The sequence below is a fragment of the Lygodium microphyllum genome, chromosome 8 (genome assembly GCF_053477565.2).
Source record: "Lygodium microphyllum isolate KBCC chromosome 8, Lygodium_microphyllum_v1.1.10, whole genome shotgun sequence".
NCBI classification, from domain to species: Eukaryota; Viridiplantae; Streptophyta; class Polypodiopsida; order Schizaeales; family Lygodiaceae; genus Lygodium; species Lygodium microphyllum.
The window spans coordinates 1768512-1790272 of NC_141142.1; the positions used below are offsets into that span (position 1 = coordinate 1768512).

Here is a 21761-nt window from a genome sequence, read left to right on the forward strand (position 1 = left end):
CCATTTTTAAGAAGTTCCTTTCCTTTAGCTTCAATGATCTTAGATTGATTGGTGTTTATCTCCACTTTTAGTATTCCATCCTCTAATGTGGCTTTTGTTGCTCGACAAGTTCTATCTCATTATTGGACGACTTTTTGCCTACATGTATGCAAGATAAGTCAAATGCATGTGTGTGTATCTATGCATATCGATACATACACGCTTATGTATGTGTATATATGTGTATCCATACATACACCTCCCTCTCCAAGTTGTTAAAAATGATTTCTAGTATATTGTTTTGAGAACATTTATTTGTATTCAATTTACATAAATATATGTTCAATAGGTAAGGGAATTGGTATTAGGTCTAGCCTAACAAGTTTTATCATGATATAAGACTTGAATGTTAAGCTAATCCCCTTGGCACCTTGAATAATTTTGCTTTGATGGGTTCAAATGTTCCACCACAATTGCTACGAGCCAATGATAACCATAATAAAACACATCAAACATCATTTTGATGTCTTAAGGGAGAAGGACTTTTCTTTGGTGTAAGTGAGGTGGGTTGCAATTTGCAACCACTAGTCCATGTGGCAAAATTCACAGTTATACTAGTAGTAGTTAGTTGCAAAAATAGGAGGAGATGTTCCTTTTTAGAAACTTTTGCTTTCAAACAAAGCTTGTCCCAAGTTTCATAGATTGTGAGTCCTTGCTCTAGGTCAAATATTATTTAAACCTTGCATACATCATGCTTTGCATGTAGGATGATGTGCAATTGCAAGTTAAAGCAGGTAGATTCAGTTGGAGGGGGTTCACACATGGGGCAAAAGTTGGTAGTTAGTGGCCTTATTCAAAATGGTGCTTTGGAAAAACCAACCTTGCCTATGGAGGAAAAGTTTACTAACTCTGCCTTAATGCATTGCAAGAATGGTCAAGACACTTGAGCATTAATGGAGGAACAATTCGTGTGAAGGTCTTCTCGCATGTGAAGGTAATTAGCCTTAGTTTTGTCATTTGGGGGGAGTTTCGAAACTCCTTGTGGTAAGAGCTATGCCATGCTTAAGTATACTGGCTTCTGCAAGTATATAGAGTAGCTAGTTTTTTGAGCATGATCGTGATGTCAATGACTTGGAGAACTTGGAAGGCCCACCACCATCACATCTCGGAGTACCTCCATATTTAGAGGAACTCCATCAACTTATGAGAGTGGAGGTGAGGTGGTGCATACTCTTTGGCTTCTCAGAATGCACATTGCCGTTTCTCTCTCCTCTCTAACCTTCAACTCCACATGAAGCCATTACTGACACGTGTTTGCAGCTCTTGATCTTGCTAGGGTAGCATCTACAAGTTCACAAACTTAAGGTGTGAGGGGCCTCTAAAGCCCTCTAAGGGAGTAGGACGTGCTCTTGGTTTGAATGAGGTGGGCACTGGCTGCAGCCCTCGTGGCAAAATGCAGTGATACTGGTATGAATCAGACCTAAAACCTGACGAAACAAAGGGAACCAAAGCAGCGTGGGGGAAGCGGAACAGGACTCCCTGTAGTGTGTAAGCCTTGCAAGATAGAAGAACGTGGTAAACATCGAGCACAGAAGAACCTTAACCCGGCATGGTATATCACACCATCTCCTTCCTCTTCTCACATTTTGGGTTTTTCCCCTTTCACTCTGTTCGTCATTCATCGGAAAACTGAAGCATAGGCTGTGTTTCTAGCAGAAAGTTTCCTGATCTGCGCCTGTTTCATCTACCGAATTTTGACATTTTTTGTCTGGATCTCATTGGATTTGCAGGCTTCAGACGAGAGCAGCCCTGTGGTTGAGAACGAGCAGAAAAATGAATCCCAGGAAGGAGCTGTGGAAGAAGGTGAGGAGGTGTCCAAAGTTTTAGAGGCTCAAACCGTGCACGAGGTACTGCATCTTGTTTCAACATCTAGTAATTTAGCAGTTCTGATTAAATCCTAACTTGCATTGGAATACAGCATGTCGGTTGCTGATGGCTTGCATTTGTGGTTAGTCAGGCAGGCATGAATGCTCAATGGCCTTTAGCTTAAAGGCAAACAGGAACAGTTGTGAATAAACCCTAACTTGCATCGGGTGCAGCAACATGTTGGTCACCATGTTGGGCTGATGGCTTGCATTTGTGGTTAGTCAGGCAGGTACATAAAATGCGCATTGGTCTTTAGCTCAAAGAGGAACAGGCACATGTATCGAAACATAGTACATATTACATGTCAGGTTGACAGCTGCGTGCAATGTTGCGAATGTACATGCTGATGCTCATATGCTTGTTGTAATGTGCATGTCAGATTGTCTGTGTGATGTTCATTTCTGTGGATTTTGCAATTGCAATTAGAATGCATACAGTGCAGACAATCAGAGTGCAGCTATCGGTGCTTGTACTTTGCAGGACACACAAGAGCAAGCAGAGGAAGACGTTAAAGATGAGGGGGAGGAAGAGGTGTCTGCTGGCGGTGATGTAGAGGAGGAAAAGGAGGAGGAAGAAGAAGAAAAGCCCCGCAGGTTTACGGTAAGGCTCGAGTGCCAGTAAACTCAGAGATGAAACGGTTGGTTGGATGCAACAAGATAATGAAAAGGTACTGAAAAATATACTTCAAAGGGATGGAAAATCCTCTCAGACCTTTTGGTGTTGAAGGATGTTCCTTTAATAAAGGGACACTTGTCATTGAGTTCTTAAGATTTGACATTGTTAAGTTATTTCTTCTGGGAAAATGAGGGAACTCAGAAAGCAAAGTGGCTCTGTTTTGTTCTGGGTGAGAAGGGAACTGAGATAAAGGAGGAACTGTTACATGTTATGCTTAAGTTTGGTTCTGGAGAGAGAATTGAACTGATTATGTTTGGCTCTGGAGAATAAATGGAACTGATATAAAGGAGGTACTGTTAAAGGTAATACCTAAGTTGTACATGAAGTGACACATTTCAACGTTTACAGCTAGTACATTTGATACACATTCTCATTAGGTTTTCCTGAAAAACCGGCTCATTCAATGGTGCTATGGATATGTCTGACCTTACTGATGTTGTTTGTCTCATGTATCATCTATTTACCAGCCCATTATTATCAGTGAAGTTTATGAACAGATATTCAAGTATACTCACTCTTCTCCATTACATTGCCGATTTTTGAAAATCAGAACATTGGTTTCTCTAAATGTAGACATGGATGTTACTCTTTGAAGTAATTGGGTGGCAGTTCGATTACTCTCATGTTTCTTATATATCAAGTACACAAGCTTGTTTATTTGTGGTACAGCAGGAATGAATGGCATTTCCTGCTTGGTATGTTTGCAAATATATGATTGTTATAGTCCCCCAAAATGTTATTTTCTCATTATTGATTGGAATTTTGTTTTTCCCAGGAGGCTGATATAAGGACTGCACCCACGGACTTCCGCTTTCCTACAACCAATCAAGCAAGGCATTGTTTCACACGCTACATAGAATATCACAAGTAAGAAGCACGTTGCTTACAAATGCTGCAAAGAAGGATTGTTTGTAACATGGATCATCAATAGTATGATGAATAGTTAAAATCATTTTGGTATTTTCAAAGATTGTTTAAGGTTGGTGCACATGAGTAGTTAGATTGCTTGCTGTTTTCTATATACGAATGGTTTGCCAATATAGGCGAGTTTGTCATCGGGTGAAATACCTTGCACCACAAAGGCAACAAATAAGGTCATCCATTTGAGGCAATGGATATTTGTTTGTGATGGATACCTTATTGACACCTTTATGGTGAACATAGAAGCACATTGTGCCACTTCCTTTTTAGTGAAAAGGACAATTCTGTGTCCTACGGAGACTTTCTAGGTTCAATAAATCCCTTTGCAAGATAGTTATGCAACTGTCTAGCTAGCTTGTTTTTCTCTCTTGGTTTGGACCTATGAGATTGTCGAGAGACATGATGGCTATATGCAAATTTTCTATGCTATGATCTAATGTACTACGAGACAATAAAATTTTGCTAGGTAATTTGGATGGAAAGATTAACGAATTCGTATAATAATGAATTTAGATATATTTATTAGCATCCAACATTAAGAATGCTATTATCAAATGAAAGGGAATAACATTACATCGTAGATGATTAAACTTTTTCAATAAAGCTTATACAAGTAACAATATTTGGAGTGAAAAAAACATTTGTTGAATTTTGAAGTGGATATTATATTTATCTTACTTCTTACAACTCCTTATAGCCCTTCTTCAAATGGGGTGGCTGAAAGATATAACATGACTTTATGTGAAAGAGTGCGATGCATGCTGTCCACTGCTAATCTCCCTCATGAATTTTGGGGAGAGGCACTCAAAACCACAGTTCACATTTGCACCCACTCTCCAAACAGGTCCTTAAATAATGGCATCCTTGAGGAGTTTGGTCTGGTAAATTGGCCTCATATGACCATTTACGCATATTTGGCTGTGATGCTTTTGTGCATGTTAGGGATGAGTTGAGGAACAAACTTGACCCAAAATCCACCAAAGGCATTTTCATGGGTTATGGTGACGAGGGCGAATTTGGCTACAGAGTGTGGTTACCTCGGTCTAGGAAAATTATTTCGCAGCCGTAATGTTGTGTTTAATGAGGCAAAATTGCAAAAAGGTACTTTAGCCTCTAATGAAGATATGAAAAAGGTGAAATTTCAGAGCTTGCAGCCACCTATCACTTCAGAAAATGAGCCTCATGGTGATGTATCACAGGTTGAAACTGATGATCAACCGGTTATATATGAGTCAGATGATGATGGACAGCAAATAGGAGCACAAGGAGGTCATGGACAACAAGATAGGCTTGTTGATTATGAAAATGTAGGTGCTGGTAATGAAAATGAAGGTGTTGTACAACATGAACAACATGCTGAAAATGGCTTACAACATCCAATAAATGCTGAAAATAATATACCTCCAGATGTAGACCCAATTCTTGAAAATGTTGATCATTGGGTACGCGCAGGTCTACATGTGTAAGAAGGCAACCACATAGGTTTTATCCTTTCTTGCATTATGTGATGCATACTGATGAGGGTGAGCCTCTTATATACAAAGAGGCCAAGTCATGTGAATTCAGCTAAGTGGGAGCTTGCTATGCAAGAAGAAATTAAATCTCTATATGCAAATGGTACTTGGGATCTTGTGCCACTACCCAAGGGAAGGAAGCTACTTCCAAACAAATGGGTGTATAAAGTAAAGACAGTTGATGGGAAACCCAAGTACAAGGCAAGACTAGTTGCCAAAGGGTATGCACAAAAGGAAGGGATTGACTTCCAATAAGTCTTCTCACTTGTTGTGAAGATGACCACTCTACGTGTGCTTTTTGCTCACTGTCGTATTGGACTTATAGCTGTATCAAATGGATGTAAAAACTGCTTTCTTGCATGGTGACATTGATGAGGAAATCTACATGAAACAGCCCGAGGGCTTTGTAGTTCCTGGAAAAGAGCAAATGGTGTGTAAACTAAAACGCAGCCTGTATGGGCTGAAGCAAGCACCACGGCAGTGGTACAAAAAGTTTGACACCTTTACGCTATCTCATGAGTTTACACGCAACCATGCAGATCATTACTTGTATAAGAAAAAGGATACAGATGGCAGTCCCATCATACTTGTTTTGTATGTGGATGATATGTTGCTAGCTGGGAAAAGAAAGACTAGCTTGGATGCTCTCAAAAATCAGCTAAAATCAGTCTTCTCCATGAAAGATTTGGGGAATGCAGAGCATATTTTGGGCATGAGGATTTGTAGAGATAGAATGCAGAAATTGCTGTTTTTATCTCAAGAAAAGTACATTGAAAAGGTATTGGATAGATTTACCATAAGCCTTTTGGGATATTCTTACCTCCTTATCTTAAGCTTAGTAAAGCCAATAGCCCAAAAGATGACGTGGAAGCAAATGCTATGAAGGGAGTCCCTTATGCATTAGCTTGTAGCTCTCTTATGTATGCTATGGTTGCTACTCGTCCAGACATTGCTCATGCAGTGGAAGTTGTTAGCAAATTTATGTCAAATCCTAGCAAAACACATTGGGAATTTGTCAAGTGTATTTTTTGATATCTTAAGGGTACACAAAGAAAGTGTATTTGCTATGGCAGGGTGCACTTAGTTTGGAGGGTTATTGTGATGCAGACATGGCAGGTGACTTGGACTCTTGTAGGTCCATCAGCGGGTATGTCTTCACAGTTGCTGGTGGAGTTGTTTCTTGGTGTTCCAGGTTGCAAAACATCGTTGCACTGAGTACCACTGAAGCTGAATACATATCAGCTATTGAAGCTTCTAAGGAAGCTATATGGTTGAGCAGACTTGCAGAAGATCTCGGCATGCCTATGGGCTATGCAGTTTTGGGATGTAATAGCCAGAGTGTTGTGTATTTGGCTAAGAATGCCATGTATCATTCACGCACAAAGCATATAGATGCGGGATATCGCTTCATTAGACAGATTCTGGAAGATGGTCAACTTACATTGACCAAGATCAAAACACAAGACAACCTTGCAGATGTTCTTAATAAAAGTCTAAAGCAAAGCTTAGCACGAGCATTGCATATGACTAGTGGGAGTTGGTTAGTTAGAGGTTCACATCAGACCTTTAAGTGGGAGGTTATTGGGATAAAGGCTTGGTTTAACCCCCCGTGTATAGTACACGCACATTGTACATGTGAATGTAGCCTTACATGCCCTAAGTATAAATTCATCTTATTCTTTGTGTACCAACACATGGTTGGTACACTCTTATCGAATCGTACTTGACTCTACTCTCTCTCTCTCTCCAACTGTCACACTCTTACGCTCACTCCTCGAACTTTTGTTACTCTTAGTTGAGTCCCCCAATACTCTACAAGGTAAGTGCAACCTAACAGGAGAGAATGATTCATGTGAATGAGCTCTTAAATAAAGGGTTGATTTGATCTAACTTATCTGCCTTTCGTTCTCTAGTGCTTTTCGTGTAGAATAAGGATGGTTCATGGCATATATGCATTGACCATCGTGCTTTGATAAAATCACGATAAAGGATCGGTTTCCAATTCCTTGAATTGACGATGTTATGGATAAATTGCAAGGGGTAATCATATTCAGTTGTATAGATTTGAATTTTAAAAAGTGGGTATCATTAGTTTTGCATTAGATCGGAGGTTGTATCTAAGATAGCTCTTAGGTCATCTTTTGGGATGTGAGTTTCTTGTCATGCCTTTAGACTTATGAATGCCCTTGCAACTTTTAATGAGATGATGGATTGCATTTTTAGGCCGTATAGGGGATTTGAGGGCACCTTCTTTGATGACATGATTGTCTATTCGAAGAATGAGGCAGAGCATATTAAGCATTTGGACATTGTGTTCAATGAGTTGCGTAAGCATAGGTTGGTCACCAATGACAAGAGAAGTGAAATTATTAGGCATGCGATCCACTTTTTAGGGCACAGTGTGTTGGTTGATGGTATTCGTATGGACCTTGCAAAGGTTGAGGTAATACTTCCATGGAGACCTTTGAGGAATGTATATGAGATTCACAACTTTTTGGGTCTATTCTCCTATTATAGGAAGTATGTACTCAGTTTTGTGGAAATTGCATCTCCATTGTATGCTTTGCAAAAAAAGGGTGTGTCTTTTAAGTGGACAGCAGTGGAAATTTTAGCATTTGAGAAGTTAAAGGAAAAGATGGCTTCATATTTTGTGCTTGTGTTGCCAGATCTAAGAAAGTCATTTGTTGAAGTCTTATTTATAGAACTCCTAAACCACTCTAGTAAGCTAGGGTGTTTTACACCATAGGCATTGTTGTGAAGAAATGTGTTTGTTACTTATAAGAAATATTTGAAGCGATTGCAAACATTCCATAAAGGTATGAAACACTTCAATTAAATATTCAAAATAACTTGATTAGGTTGCTTCAAGAAAAGGTCCATCCAAAAAACTTTGGTTGGTGAGTCTTTTAGGAGTGCACTAGTTGTGAGGATGAGGTTGATGGCATTGAGTGTGCAAGTAAGGAGATGGATGTGAATTATGCTTCTTTTATATTTAAGGCTAACTATATATGAATGATGGGTGGTGGAACATGGTGTATGTAAATTGCTGATGTTGAAACCTGTAGCAATTATGACTACAAGATCCTTGAACTATTCTAACTTTTAGGATATGCTCACTTAGTGACCAACTGCTTAGTTGTCAATGGCCAATGCTGTGTGTGTTCACCCAAGATATCCAAGTATGTAACATTGAGTAGTCTTGAACATGGTAATAAACTTTCTCGATTGTTCATTCCAAGGAAAATTTTGCAACTTGTTTCCTATGCTTCATTGCCATTTGAGATTGCTTTATCTTATAGAATACCAGACAATAGTTGGTATGAGTAATGTACTACAAATAGCATCAAATGTGCGAACATGTATGATTTACCATACTTGATCTTGTAAAGTCTATAGAACACGCAGCAGTCATAGTTTGGAAATTGAAGATACATATGAATGAAACCAGCCTTCCTCCTTGGAGAGGGTGGTAACAACTTGATTAATCAAATAATTATAGCAAGTAAAACCCATAAATTGAAATGCACAATTAATCACTTAATCTTAGAGAATGGATAGCTTTTTGGCTCCAAAATTGTTGCATTTTGAGTGTGGACCACCACTGTGATGCATTTCCCTTTAAGAAAGTGTTTGCCTTTTAAATCTTTGAGAACTTGGTGAAGTTGTTGCCTCCCGAATAGGCTCTTCAAATCGTTGAATAAAAGTGAAAGCTTTCAGGCTATCTTGTGCCCCATTGAAGGCCTCAAACTTCACCCCTTTTCCACCCTCATCATAGTCCTTTGTTACCCGTTTGGAAGTTAAGTTTATACAATGGCTGTTGTAAAAAGGGTGCATTTGCTGTATTTGTATCATGACTAGCACCATAAGAAGCATTTGCATGATTGACACTCATTCCTTGAGCTGTATACCGATTAGGGGGTGTAGAAGCATTAGCATACATGCCACTTATGTCCTAGGTATCATGCCAATGTTGTTGTCATAGTTATGTGAAACTACCTAAAATAGCACTTGAGAAGGGGGAAACGTTGAAATACGGTCAAAATCTCTTGAAATGCGCGTCTTGAACCAAAACATTACATTATCCCAAAATGGTGCCATGTGGCATTCGAGGTTGAACTTGAAACGCTTCAAAAAATGTTCCACAATATAAAACGGCTGTAGGAAATATGATGCAATGTTTATGGTTAAAAATGGTAGGTTAGTGTCCTTTTAAGAAAACATAATCTATTTTTGGCCACAAATGTGTTGTTTAGAGTCAATCACATAAAATCGGATCAGCCCTTTCAATCACAACCTTTTACAAGCGAAAAGGGATCCACCCTTTCAATCATGATTTTTCATAAAAGCAAAATTGTGATTCTTCCACATTCAAATATTATACACAAACGACTAAAATAAGAATCGAGGCCACGATCTAGTTCTAACTATAATCCATCAATCAAGACCAATACTTATGACCATTAATTATAATCAACAGAGAATTTGATCTCTCTCTCTCTCTCTCTCTCTCTCTCTCTCTCTCCCCAAAAAAAAACCCAAACTTCTAACTCCTTCCATCTTACAGCTTCATTTACATATTCCAACTTATAACTATAAGTTATTGAATATGATAAATTAAACTTTTTTAAGTATAAGTCTTTAAACCTTATTAACTAGGATATCATGTAATCCTCATTTTCCCTTGATGACGTGGCATTATTGTTCCTGTTTCACTTTGTTTGAAAAATTCCATTCTCATTCTTTTCTCCATTCCCGTTTTCATTCTTGTTCTAAAACTATGGTTGCTATACATGGGGTTATGCATACTACCATCGTCCTAGGCCCACCATAGCATGAAAAATGGTTCCATGACCATATCCTAGTTACCTTGTACTTGCATGCATGTTTGGCCATCCAAAAGCCATTGGATTGGCATGCATGTCTAGCTATTCAAAAGCCATTGGATTGGCACTACCAAGATGGCCTTGCATTTGTGTATCCAATTTCACTAGTACCAATTGCTTTGCTTATCATCAATCTTTGGTGCATCTTTAGGTTGCGATGGCTGTCCTTTGGGAGCTTCTTGCTGTCCCAATACCTCTGAAGATGACATCTTCTTACTCTTGTTGTTCGTTTTAGGATAGTTCAAAAATCTCTCAAATTGTGGATCTTTGGCCAATTGAGCAAAGATGTCAGCTACTAAACTGGTCATCATATGCTTCACCTCCTTGCTGGTCATCCACATCATGTGGCTTGGAAGGACTTGCTTGTGGTTAACAACCATATTTTCTTCTTGCTGTCCATGTTGTAAGCTTGTTCCAAGATCAGACTAATCTTGGACAATGGATAGCTTGTTGTAGGTTGTTGGTCCCAAAATTGGTACCCCTTGTGGTATTGCTGTATCTTTTATTGCAAATGGATGGAATACATTGAGATTCTTTAATCTTTTCCATTGATTCAACTTCCTCTTGCTCTCATAAAGGACCAAGTCTTCAAACCAATTTGCCCTTGGTTTACTCAGAGATTTGCTTTTAATGATCACTTGAATCTCTTGAAATCCCCCATTTCAGTTGAAATTTAAGTCTCTAGGCCCTAAAATTTGAGCATACTTCTCAATGTAGTTGTCAAACCCCATAAATTAGGGTTTGCAGCAGCGGTTCGTCAGATGCTCCACCTTTAATCACTGAATTTATCGGAAACTGCTAAGGAAGTATGAGAATAGGTTGGGCGATGAGAGAATGTTGAGGAGAGAGAAAATGCAAACTTTTGTTGTGAAGAGCAGGTGCATGTTTGTTGGTGCCTTGATCTAATAGCTTTTGGTGTTATGTCCCTAGATACCAGATGGGCACTAGTAGCATTGATCACAATAGTCATGAAGTGACTAAGTGCGTATGCACTAAGAGTACTTTAGGTTTAGGGCAATTGAGTTTTTTATAAGACTCATGGCTTTATTGTGCACATTCATTGTGTGATCACCACTCTTGGACTCTTGGTCTCTGTACACTTGGATGGTGATATGGGACACTAACCCTTGGGATGTGGTTGTGAATCACAATGTTGCTAGTTCATAGGCTTGGAGGTGAGCGTGTTTGGCTCTATATGGTTGTGAAATGACTCTAGTGCCTAGTCCCTTTTATTGTGAGCTTGGCTTGTGTGTTGTCTCATGTGCTGGTTGGGTCTTAGCGAGATGTGTCATTGGTATGAGAGTGTCAACTTGCAATTGGATGGGAGATTTGATGATGTGCGTAGAACCTCTTTTGGTCATGGAACTGTGATGGTTCACACTTGATAGACACGCATTTATCTTGTTAAGATTGACATGGGACACTACTAGTAAGAGATTGTTGTATGACCAATCAATGGGGGGTTTTTATCAAGGTAACCATGAAAGGTTTCACCCTTGAAATGTTTCATGTCCGAAACGTTGCATTTCAGCATGAAACATTTCACCCTTGGGTAGATGCTAAGTGAAATGCACCATGAAACAACAAAATAACACATTGAAAGTACATATATTTAGCAAGTTTTTGATAGAAATTACTTTTTTTCCTTGAATAAAATAGATATGTGAAACGTTGTACACTAAAACGTTTCATTAGTGAAACATGTTTTGTGTTTCATGGTTACTATGATTCCTATTGAGTTGTCTTTGCCTTTAAGTCAAAGAAATCAGCTATCCCAATAGCAGCTTGTTGCATAAAAAGAAGGATAGTAAGCATAAGATGACTTGCAGTAAGGAACTCAAAGAGTCGTTGCTTTGCTTCGAGAGTATTCCTAGAACAAAAAAGACGAAGTCTACTTCTAAAACTTTAATAAATACTCTAGAAGCTCTAGGTATATTGTTTGGAATTTTATGGAAGCTTGTTTTGCTAATGCTAATAATAACAACAAAAGTTTCACTAATAAAATAGTTTGTAGCTCGTATGACCTTTTAAAGGTCACTGGGCTATAAATGACCAAGAGGTTGCAGTTTTGTTTGATAATGGCTCTATTGATAATTTTATTTTTTCTCGCTTGGTGTAGATGTTGCGGCTCCACTTGGTACCCATTGATTGAATTTATATTGTCAGATCTATAGAGGGTTGCATTGTGGATTGCTAGGATCAAGTGATATCAGATTTGGATCTGTTGATCCAAGAATACTACTAGCTTATGGATTTCTAACTCATGAGCATTGACCATGTTGATGTCATTTTTTGCATGCCATGGTTCTTTGGTAAATATCCCTCCTTGAACATTGACCATAAAAATCATGTATTTTTTTTTGGGCTTGATAGTCACATGTACGTAATCAAGGGTTGTTTATTTTTTGGGATCACAATGAATTATGTACTTTCAGTAATGGAATTTACTCAATGTTTTTCTGATTTAAGTGCTACTCTATCATAGAATTGACATGTTGCGTGGTAGTCATCTTGTCTCTCGCTAACCTTAAAGGTTAAGTTCGAAAGAGATGGACGAGATAGCTAGGCAACTTCAAGTCTATTCAGCTAAGGGATTTGTTGAGTTGAGTAAATCCTTGTGGGGCGTGTTTGTGCTTGCTAAAAAAAAGGATCACATGGTGTATTTTGTATCGATCTTATAGGTCTCAATAAGGCTACCATTAAGAGTAAATGTTTGTTACCTAGGATGGATGACCTTATAGTTTGGCTTTGTTATGCACAATATTTTACCAAAATCGATATTGGGTTAGTTACCATGAGATATGCATAGCCTCAGAGGATTTCTTGAAAGCTACGTTTCAAACATAGTATAAATGATCAAATTTTGGTCCCATTTTTTAGATTAATCAATGCTCTCTCAACTTTCAAATAGATGATGAATGACTTATTTCATTTGTATTTTGAAAAGTGGACAGTCATTTTTCTTGACAACATCCTTGTTTATAGTAAGTCGTTGAAGTTACATGTGGAACGTTTGCACATCCTCTTACGTCTCTTAAGAGGAGAGCGATTGTTTGCCAAACAAACTAAGTGTGGAAATTTTCACATGAAGTTGTATGGCTTGGTCATGTCATGTCGATTGATGGCATTCAGATTGATCCCAAAAAAGTTATAGTAGTATTTGATTGGTCTATTTTGGGGACTATAAGGCACGTAAAATCTTTTTAAGATCTTATTGGATATTTTCCAAAATTCATAAAGGACTATGCTCATATTGTTGAACCCTTGATACGTTTTCTTAAGGGTATTTGAAGTAAAAGAAGCATGCTAGTCTGTTAGCTATTTGGACTAGTGAGCTCAATCAATGTTTTCAAAGCTCTATTAATGTTCTCAAACATTGAAACGGTTGGTTACCATTGCTCCAATGTTGCAAATTATCAATTCAAATAAACCTTTTGAGGTTCATACAGATACGAGTGATTATATTTTAGGTGGTGTTCTTTATCAGGATGACTAACCTATTGAATTCGGGAGCCGTAAGGAATTATTGGTAGTCATCCATGTGCTTAAAGTATGGCATCATTATTTGTACAATGCTCGGCTCATTATTTGGATGGATTGCCATTTGTTAATATACTTTTGTGATTGGCTTGATCTTTATGGCCGCAACGCAAGATGTGTAGAGCTTATGCAAGAGTTTGTGTAACCGGCCTGTTCACTGGAAAGGACGGTAGTGTACAACCAAAATATATAAATGCTTTCACCCAATTAACAGTCGCCCACTTTACCTGAACTTAAAGACACAGAAACAAGAAGAAATACAGGAAGCTAGAATGCTCCTGTTGCCACACAGACACCCTGTTGGCCCCTAAGTCAGGCGTCCCTTGTGGTATTTCTTTATTTTTAAAAAGAGAAAGTACATTGGGCTGTCTTTCACCTATTCTGGGTGAAATTTGGTAGCATAACAGTACAATTACTGACCCAAAACAAGTTTACCAGAAGGGGAAACTCTGCCCAAGTTTGAAACTTCTGGTTGGAGTGCAGAATTGACCATTTCAGTCTGCTGTAATTACTGGTTCAGACCTGTTCTGAAACCTGTTTTCAACTCATACTGTTCCGTGTATTGTTCAGCCCACTGTAATTACTGGTTCAGACCTGTTCTGAAACCTATTTTCAGCTCATATTGTTCCCTGTACTGTTCTGCATCATCTGTGCTAAGTGCCCCTTGACTCTGACATCAATTGGGCTCTGAAATAACCTTTGAACAATCCAAAATCTGTACTGATTTAGTGCTGTTTCAGACACCTGCTTGGTGAGATTACCGCCCTCACCTATTCCTGCTTGGGAACAGCAAACAACTGCTCCTGTTCCTGAAGAAAGGAGGCTCTTGCCTCATGCAAAAACCAGCATATTCCCACACAATTGTACATGAATCAGGAGAAAAGCCCTTGATTCTGAAGCATAACCAAACTGTCAGGGAGAGAGAGAGAGAGAGAGAGAGAGAGAGAGAGAGAGAGAGAGAGTAGGAAGCAAGCCCAGCTCTCTGTGCATCATAGACAGGGTAGGCCAGCTCTCAAGAGCTCTCCATCAGCAGGTGTTCATTTTCTTCTTCACAAATGAGCCCCTTTTTGCCCAAAAACTGCTCGCCAGCCCCTCTTTAAGAGGTAAGTGCATCAATTTGTGCCAAATGGCAGCACTGGAAGATATTTCCCGTTCCAGCCTTCGAGTCTAAAATTCTCTATCCTCGGTGCAGAATTTGACCTCGGCACAGACCAGAGGATTGATCCTCGTGTAAAAACGAAGATAATGACACGAACAAATTCTGGGGTCCAAAAATAGTAACTCCCTAAATTTTAGGAGTTGCTTCCATTGCATCCCACTAGTCTTCTGACCATCTTTGCAGACTATGGCTACATCCAAATTTACAATGTAGCTCAACTGAAAGTGAATTTCCACTGATGACCCCACATGGACTAATCTCTTGCAGATTTGTCCATCTTCACTTAGAACTAGTCTCTTCCAGGCTAGTTCTTCAACACACTTGTCCATATACACTTTCACAAGTCTCTTCCAGGCTTGTCAATCTACAGTGCCGTCAGTCTCTTCCAGACTTATACTGGACCTTAACTGTCGAGTCTTGACTCACCAGACTTTCTTGTCCGTTTCACATATTGGCTATGCAACTCGGACGTTAAGATTTCAAGAGGGATCCTTCCAAAAAGAAAAACCAAATAAAATATGTAATAAAGAAATCAACAAAAAAAAGTAATAGTTGTCAGAGTCTTGTGACAGTTTGACTTGAAAATTTGTTATAGAAAGAGCACAACTAATATGGTTGTCGATGCCCTTAGTCGAATTTTTGAAGTTAATGCCTCATCCTTTTTTGAAATCTCAATTGATTTCTATAATTTAGTCAAAGGGCATTGCTAGAATGATCTTCAATTTGATAAGATTTGACAATTAGTTCAAGAGGGAGTTAGTGGCTTAGGAAGCTTTAGCGGTCTAGACGCACGAAAGTTGGCTATTGATAGAAAGATGGTGGAAAATTATTCAATTTGTAGTGGATTGCTGTTTAAGCGAGGCAAAGTGTGTGCGCCTAATGATTAGGATATTCGCAAGAAAATTTTATATGAGTATCATGATGTGTTGAGCCTTGAGGTTGCTAGTGGCTCGGGAAGCTTTAGCGGTCTAGACACACGAAAGTTGGCTATTGAGAGAAAGATGGTGAAAAATTATTCAATTTGTAATGGATTGCTGTTTAAACGAGGCAAAGTGTGTGCGCCCAATGATTAGGATATTCGCAAGAAAATATAATATGAGTATCATGATGTGTTGAGCCTTGGATATATGTATAACCATGAAATGCATCTTGTTGATGCTGAAATGTGAAACGCTTGAAACGTTTCACTTAAGTGCAAAACACTCCAAGTGAAATGACCGATAGAATGAAACATTATTTTTAAACGAAAAGATTTGATTTTCCCTACTTTTTGGAGGGTTTCTACACTCTCTTTGTAGAATACTATTTTGATCAATCTTGTGTACCCCAAAAAAGACATACTTTGTTGACATAAAAGGATTTGCATGGTATAAATATATAAGTTGAAACTTGTTTATTATGAAACCTATCTCACATATATTACTCAATTGTTTCACTTGGCATTTCTCTTGGAACTTTTTGGGGGTGAAACAGTTCATGGTTATCTTGATTGGATACCTTGGCATATATCGAACTTTGGCCTTGGTTAACACCTCGACTTTGGCCTTGGTTACTTGTTATTTTTATTGGCCGCATATTAAGACTATGGTTGAGTCTTATGTGCGCAAGTGCTTGCTATGTTAGTTTAATATAGCTGAATGGCTAGACAAGTAGGATGTTGCATGCTTTACAAATTCTTGATAGAAAGTGGAATAGTATTTCTATGAATTTTATAGTAGGATTGCCTTGTATAAATCGAGATCATGATTTTCCATGTCGTTCATTGGCCATTTTTGGCAAATGGTTCTCTCAAAAGTGGAAACTTGATTGTCCATGTCGTTCTTGGAACATCTTGAAATCTAGGAATAGATTGAATGGACAAATCAAACCATGGAGAAGATGTTACGTGCATATGTCTCCCATAGGTAATCTAATTGGGAGTGCTATCAAATTGAGTTTACTTATAATAGTGCTAAACATTCGGCTACTGGTTATAGTCCGTTTATGTTTATGCATGGTTATGAGCTACAACCACCAATTGCCACTGAGCTCAAGGGGTGAAAATGCAGCTTGCAATCAACTTTTTGCACGATATGCAAGAGATGTTCGCGATTGCTAGGGGAAGTATTAAACTGTCTAGGATTCCATCATGTTTTATGCTAACCAACAATGTACTCCTTGAGAGCTTTAGGAGGGCATGTGGATTTATCTTTAAGTCCCAAGGCACTTTGATTCAATGGTTTCCGACAAGTTCTATAAATCATCATGGAGGTATTGTGATCCTTTCTAGATTATCAAGACAAGTAGCATATTCTATGAGTGGAATTTACCTTTGGAAATCCGAGTTCACTGTGTATTCCATGTCATTTGAAACAATGATTAGGACAAGGTGAATTATTGTTTTGATTGAGGAAGTCCCGCATCTTGAGGGTACTACTTTTTATATTCCACTCTAGTTCGAATTGGTTCTTGACCTTAGGACTAAATGATCGGGTTAGACAATTTATTCTGAGTATTTGGTGAAGTGGAAAAATCGCCCAAGGTGAAGGCTACTTGGGAGTTGGTACATTCACTCAAGAGTTGTTTTCCTCACTTTGTTCCTGTGGATATTGCTGAGGACAGTAATTATTCATTAAGGGGGAAGTGTTACGTCCTTCGACATCCAGATGGGTGCTAGTAGCATTGGTCATAGTGGTCATGAAGTGACTTAGTGTGAATGCACCAAGGACACTTTGGGTTTATGGCAACCGAGTCCTATCTATAGGACTCAAGGCCCTATTGTGCACATTCACGGTGTGATCGCCACTCTTGGACTCTTGGCGAGTTGGCTGATGCATATGTACACTGGGATGATGTGGGCTGGTGGTATGGGATGCCAACCCTTGGGATGAGGTCGTGACCTGGAGTGGTGCTAGCTCCTAGGCTTAGGGGTGAGCTTGTTTGGCCTTATGGTTGGGAGGTGAGTCAAATATCCAGTTCCTTTTATTGTGAGTTTGGCTTGTGTCGTGTCTTGTGGGTATAGGTTGGATCCTAGGGGAACGTTTCAGCTGGAGCTGTTGCTTACAGCCAAGGTGCTGTTGCCTGGCCACAATTCCTTTCCTCAGCTGTCATCTGCTGGCGAAAGGCCTTGGGCTGCAGCCGTCTGCTGTTGATGGTGCTCGTGGTGGCTGCACAAGGGCTAGAACTGTTGCCGACCCACATGTGCTAGTCTCATTTGCACATTTGATTAACTCTTTAATCAAATGCTAAGCAAAGCATAGAAATTCCTCGTCCTTGTGACATGAATGTGTCTGTTGTGCTATGATTATGTTCTTGGAATGGGTGCTGGTAAAATAGGCTTTTGAACTTGAGAGCTATTTAGAACTTTCACATATATTGACACCTATACTTTCTACGATTAAATCTAGTGATTTCAGGTTATGTTGTTTAATGTTATCAAGTGAAGCTTATTTTCTGTTCTCTAGAATGTTCGTGTATTGAGTGTTTTTCAGCTTTTTCTTGTAAGGGTACGAATTTACCTGTTTGGCTCTATCATGTTTCACTGTTTGATGTTGTCAAGCTGACTTTAGTGAGATAAGTACGTGTCAATTGTCCATAAAACCTTAAGAGCTGTTTGAAGAGTCTGCTATACTTTGGCATGGCGGTGTCGTTAAGCGGTGAAGCAGACTTGCTGTGAAGTTCAGAGATTTAATAAAAAAGAAGATGATGAATTGTTTCTGAAATCCTTAGGGATGGTACTTATGATGCATGTCTAATTGCATATCTGTGTGTTATTAATGGCTGGAATGCATGCAGGTGTATTCGTGAGAAGGGTGAAGATGATCCTGAATGTAATAAATATGCAAGATACTACCGTTCTCTGTGTCCTGGCGAATGGGTATTCACTTAAGCTCTGTGTTGCTAGAGTTTCTTTTTTCTTGGTTGCTACTTTCAAGAGTTTTGAGTTATGTAAATGTCAAACACTAAATGTGCTACATTTCCTCTTCAAAGTTCTGAAAAAGTATTGAAGTTTAAGTGTAGAAATGATGAAAACTTGTTGATGTGCTAACAGATAGACAGATGGAATGAGCAAAGGGAAAATGGGACATTCCCAGGGCCTTTGTAAAAGAGCTGCAGATTGAAGCAATCTTTTGAAGTTTGCATACTTTTGGTTGCAGTGGCTTGTTGAAATTCTTTCTGAGGAAGTTCTTTAGGCAAATAAATGTCTTTTGGTGAGAAAGCTAAACATCTGAATGTTTCAAATTTTCACTGACCGGTTCCCATCAGTGCACATGGATGCAAAAGCTGAGTAGTCTTGATGTGAGAAATCTGATATTGGGTGAATTGCTAAAGTTGAAGCAAAAGGCTTGTCCCATACTGGTGCACCGTCTTCTCAATTTGTTGTTAAGAGCAGTAAGTAGCTAGCTATTGCCCGGCATGAGTACATGTTGGGACTGGGTTCTTTAAACACAAGACCTCTATAACTTGGCATTGCATGTGTATGTGCTGTTTGCCTCGAGTAGAAAGGTGACATACACCTGACAGTTGATGACCAGAAGAGAACGAATAAAAGATGTATTGCCTTCCATAAATGCTGATGGATAACACGCTAAATGGTCAGGGGATCTGCGGCTCTTCCAAATGGTGGGTGTTTCTCTGAGAGAGAGAGAGAGAGAGAGAGAGAGTGTGTGTATGTGTGTGTGTGTGTGTGTGTGTGTGAAGTTGGAGCCTCTGAAGTCAATTTAAGCTATGGGTTGATCCTATAATCAATTATGTGCTTTGTCCCAGTCATCTGAGATGCATCAGTAAATGGCTTATGGTTCTTTGCTAAGCATGCAAAAGATGATGCTGTCTAATACTGATATTTAATATGTAATGAATAAACTTGTCACAACTCAGGTGCACGTGCATATTTATGCAGCAGATTAGATACTAAATTGAGAGGAGCTGCAGGTCTGCATGTGTAGAGTAGTGCTCTCATTCGGTGCAGTCTAAAGCCTGAAATGATTGGCAAGCACCAGATTTTTAGGAGTGTTTTCAAGAATGGAATCGCAATCTCTGCAACTGACTCAAAAAGGGCACTTATTGTTTTTGCCGATCTTTTCTGTCACCATCTTACTAGTCAACTTTGGCCACCATCATGTCCTTGCGTTACCTACTCAGTTCCTGCCATGGCCCTCTGAAGTAACAATCAGCAGTTTTTCTTGCTATAGTAAGAATTGGTATGCATGACATTGAATAGTTGATACTTAACTGCTTTAGTTGTGACTTTTTGATTGATGCATCTTGGTTGCTTATTGGAAGGTGTTTTGGTTGTCCTGGTGAGGTTTTTCATATAAGACTATCCAAGAGTAGTACCATGTTACATACGAGTTACATAGATTGCGTGCTGTTTGTGGAATCTGTAGTCTTTGTTGATGACATGTTCCATTATTGATAAGCAGATTGCCTATCTGCTTGTGGGTGTCAAGTGTGGAGACAGTTACGAAGATTGTAAAAGCCTTTTTTGTGGTGTCATGAAACAAGGGCTGGGGTGAGGAGCCTTTCAAAAAGAATCTGAGAGCAGGACAATGGAGGTAACGGATATACCTCAAGACCCATACCCTTGGCCACATCACATAAACCACAATGGCAATAGCTCATGTTTTATCTTATTGGTCCCAGTATCTGTATCATTGGCTTTTGCTAGTAACCAGTGTCAACTGATTATTACACTGTTTACATTGGTACATCTAGCCTAAGTGATAGAAGTTAACCAAGGGCTGAACGATGCTCTATCCACAAATTGGCTTAGTGTGTTACAATGTAGCATAGACTCAATAACATGGTAGGATATGTCACAAAACTTAAAAATAGTTTTCCCAGTTCCGGCATATAATAAAAGAGTGCCTGAGGTTGTTGAAAGACTTCTTCGTTTTGTGAATGCCACTCAGCTCTAGTACATTGTCCATCGGTGATGACCAGCAAAGCACTTGTGTTATTGTAGATCTACAATGATCTGGGTTCTCTTTCAATGGCAATCAAAGTGCTTTGCTCCAAATTCATGATTTGAGAGGAACACTTTTGCAACATGGGTTCATTACATCTCATTTATGGGCTTTTGGAAGGAAAGGAGGATGCATTCTAAATGTAGACTCTTTCTTTTACTTGAAGTTGAGTTTTTTCGAAGATTCCCTTAATGTTAATAGGGTCAATGTTCGAGTTTCCATGTGCAAGCAATTTTGGCAACTTGAAAGGTTGAAAGTGGATCACAAAGGCTCTTATGAATCATGATCATTGCTTTTATTGGCTGCATTGACCAATATGCAAACATGTATTATTGCACAAAGTAATTTGGGAACATGTGCCCTGTCCTCCACTTTGGGGCATGAATAGAAAATCAATTCCTAAAGTTGTTAAAGTCACTAAATACATCATGACCCAAAAGTAACTTAGTGCATGGGGTTTTTTGAATGGCTTTGTTGTCTTGATAAGTTGCACATCTACCTTCCTTTCTAGTTGACTTCCTCTCAGTGTTTTTCCTTGGTCATCCTTTGAATTGAGGTTGTGGAAGTTTACTTGTGATCCATGGTTTGGCTCACTTGAAATACTTTGATTACCTCAATCCTTTGACTTTATCTTGCACGCTTCCAATCTCCCAAGTTACTAGTTTGTTCAATGATTTTCCACGTATCATTCACTTGAACTCTTTTCTTTTGGAATTAGACATATTTAGGTCTCTAGCTTATACGTTTGTAAGCCTCATTCGTGGTCCTTGTTTGTCTAGTTTCCCTTGTATTTCTTCATGCCATCCATCAAGGAGTCTTCTTAAGCGTGCATGGAATGCAATATTCTTTTGCAATGTAGCCTCATTAACTACTAGAAATAGTGGTGTTGGTTGTACTTCGTTTATTTGCTTGGTTTCAGTTTCCTTTTATAGTTATCATACTCTATTTATTATTATATCAACATTATCTTCAATCTCCTCATAAGTTGTAGCCAACTTATTCTCTAGCTTTGCAAAGTGTAGTCTTTCAAACCATATTCTTTGCTTTCAAGATTCAAACTCGGTGATGCAAGTATTCCACTCTTGGACTTTGCTCTGGATTTGGTTTAGGAGGCGATGCCAAGCCAGTTGGGAATGTCTTGGGTTACACCTTTAAAAGCGTCCTTAAGAAGTGTGCTCGAAAAAAAAAGTCTTTTTGCATGTTAATATTTACGTTCGCC

The 21761-nt window shown here is 38.9% G+C and overlaps 1 protein-coding gene across 3 annotated transcripts; it reads left to right on the forward strand.

Moving 5' to 3' along the window:
• Positions 1-1366: 1366 nt before the first annotated feature.
• On the forward strand, positions 1367-19180 carry LOC148031894 (cytochrome c oxidase subunit 6b-3-like). 3 transcript variants are annotated; one of them, XM_087682466.1, is made up of 6 exons: positions 1367-1591; positions 1770-1842; positions 2363-2505; positions 3356-3447; positions 18372-18453; positions 18628-19180. In XM_087682466.1, exons 1-6 carry the CDS (start codon positions 1589-1591, stop codon positions 18679-18681), a joined length of 447 nt encoding a protein of 148 aa, XP_087538592.1. In that variant the 5' UTR covers positions 1367-1588; the 3' UTR covers positions 18682-19180. The 3 variants fall into 3 exon arrangements, with proteins under 3 accessions (XP_087538592.1, XP_087538593.1, XP_087538591.1); XM_087682467.1 differs by having other exon boundaries at positions 1370-1591; positions 2386-2505; XM_087682465.1 differs by having other exon boundaries at positions 1379-1591; positions 1770-1886; positions 2386-2505.
• The last annotated feature ends 2581 nt before the right edge of the window (positions 19181-21761 follow it).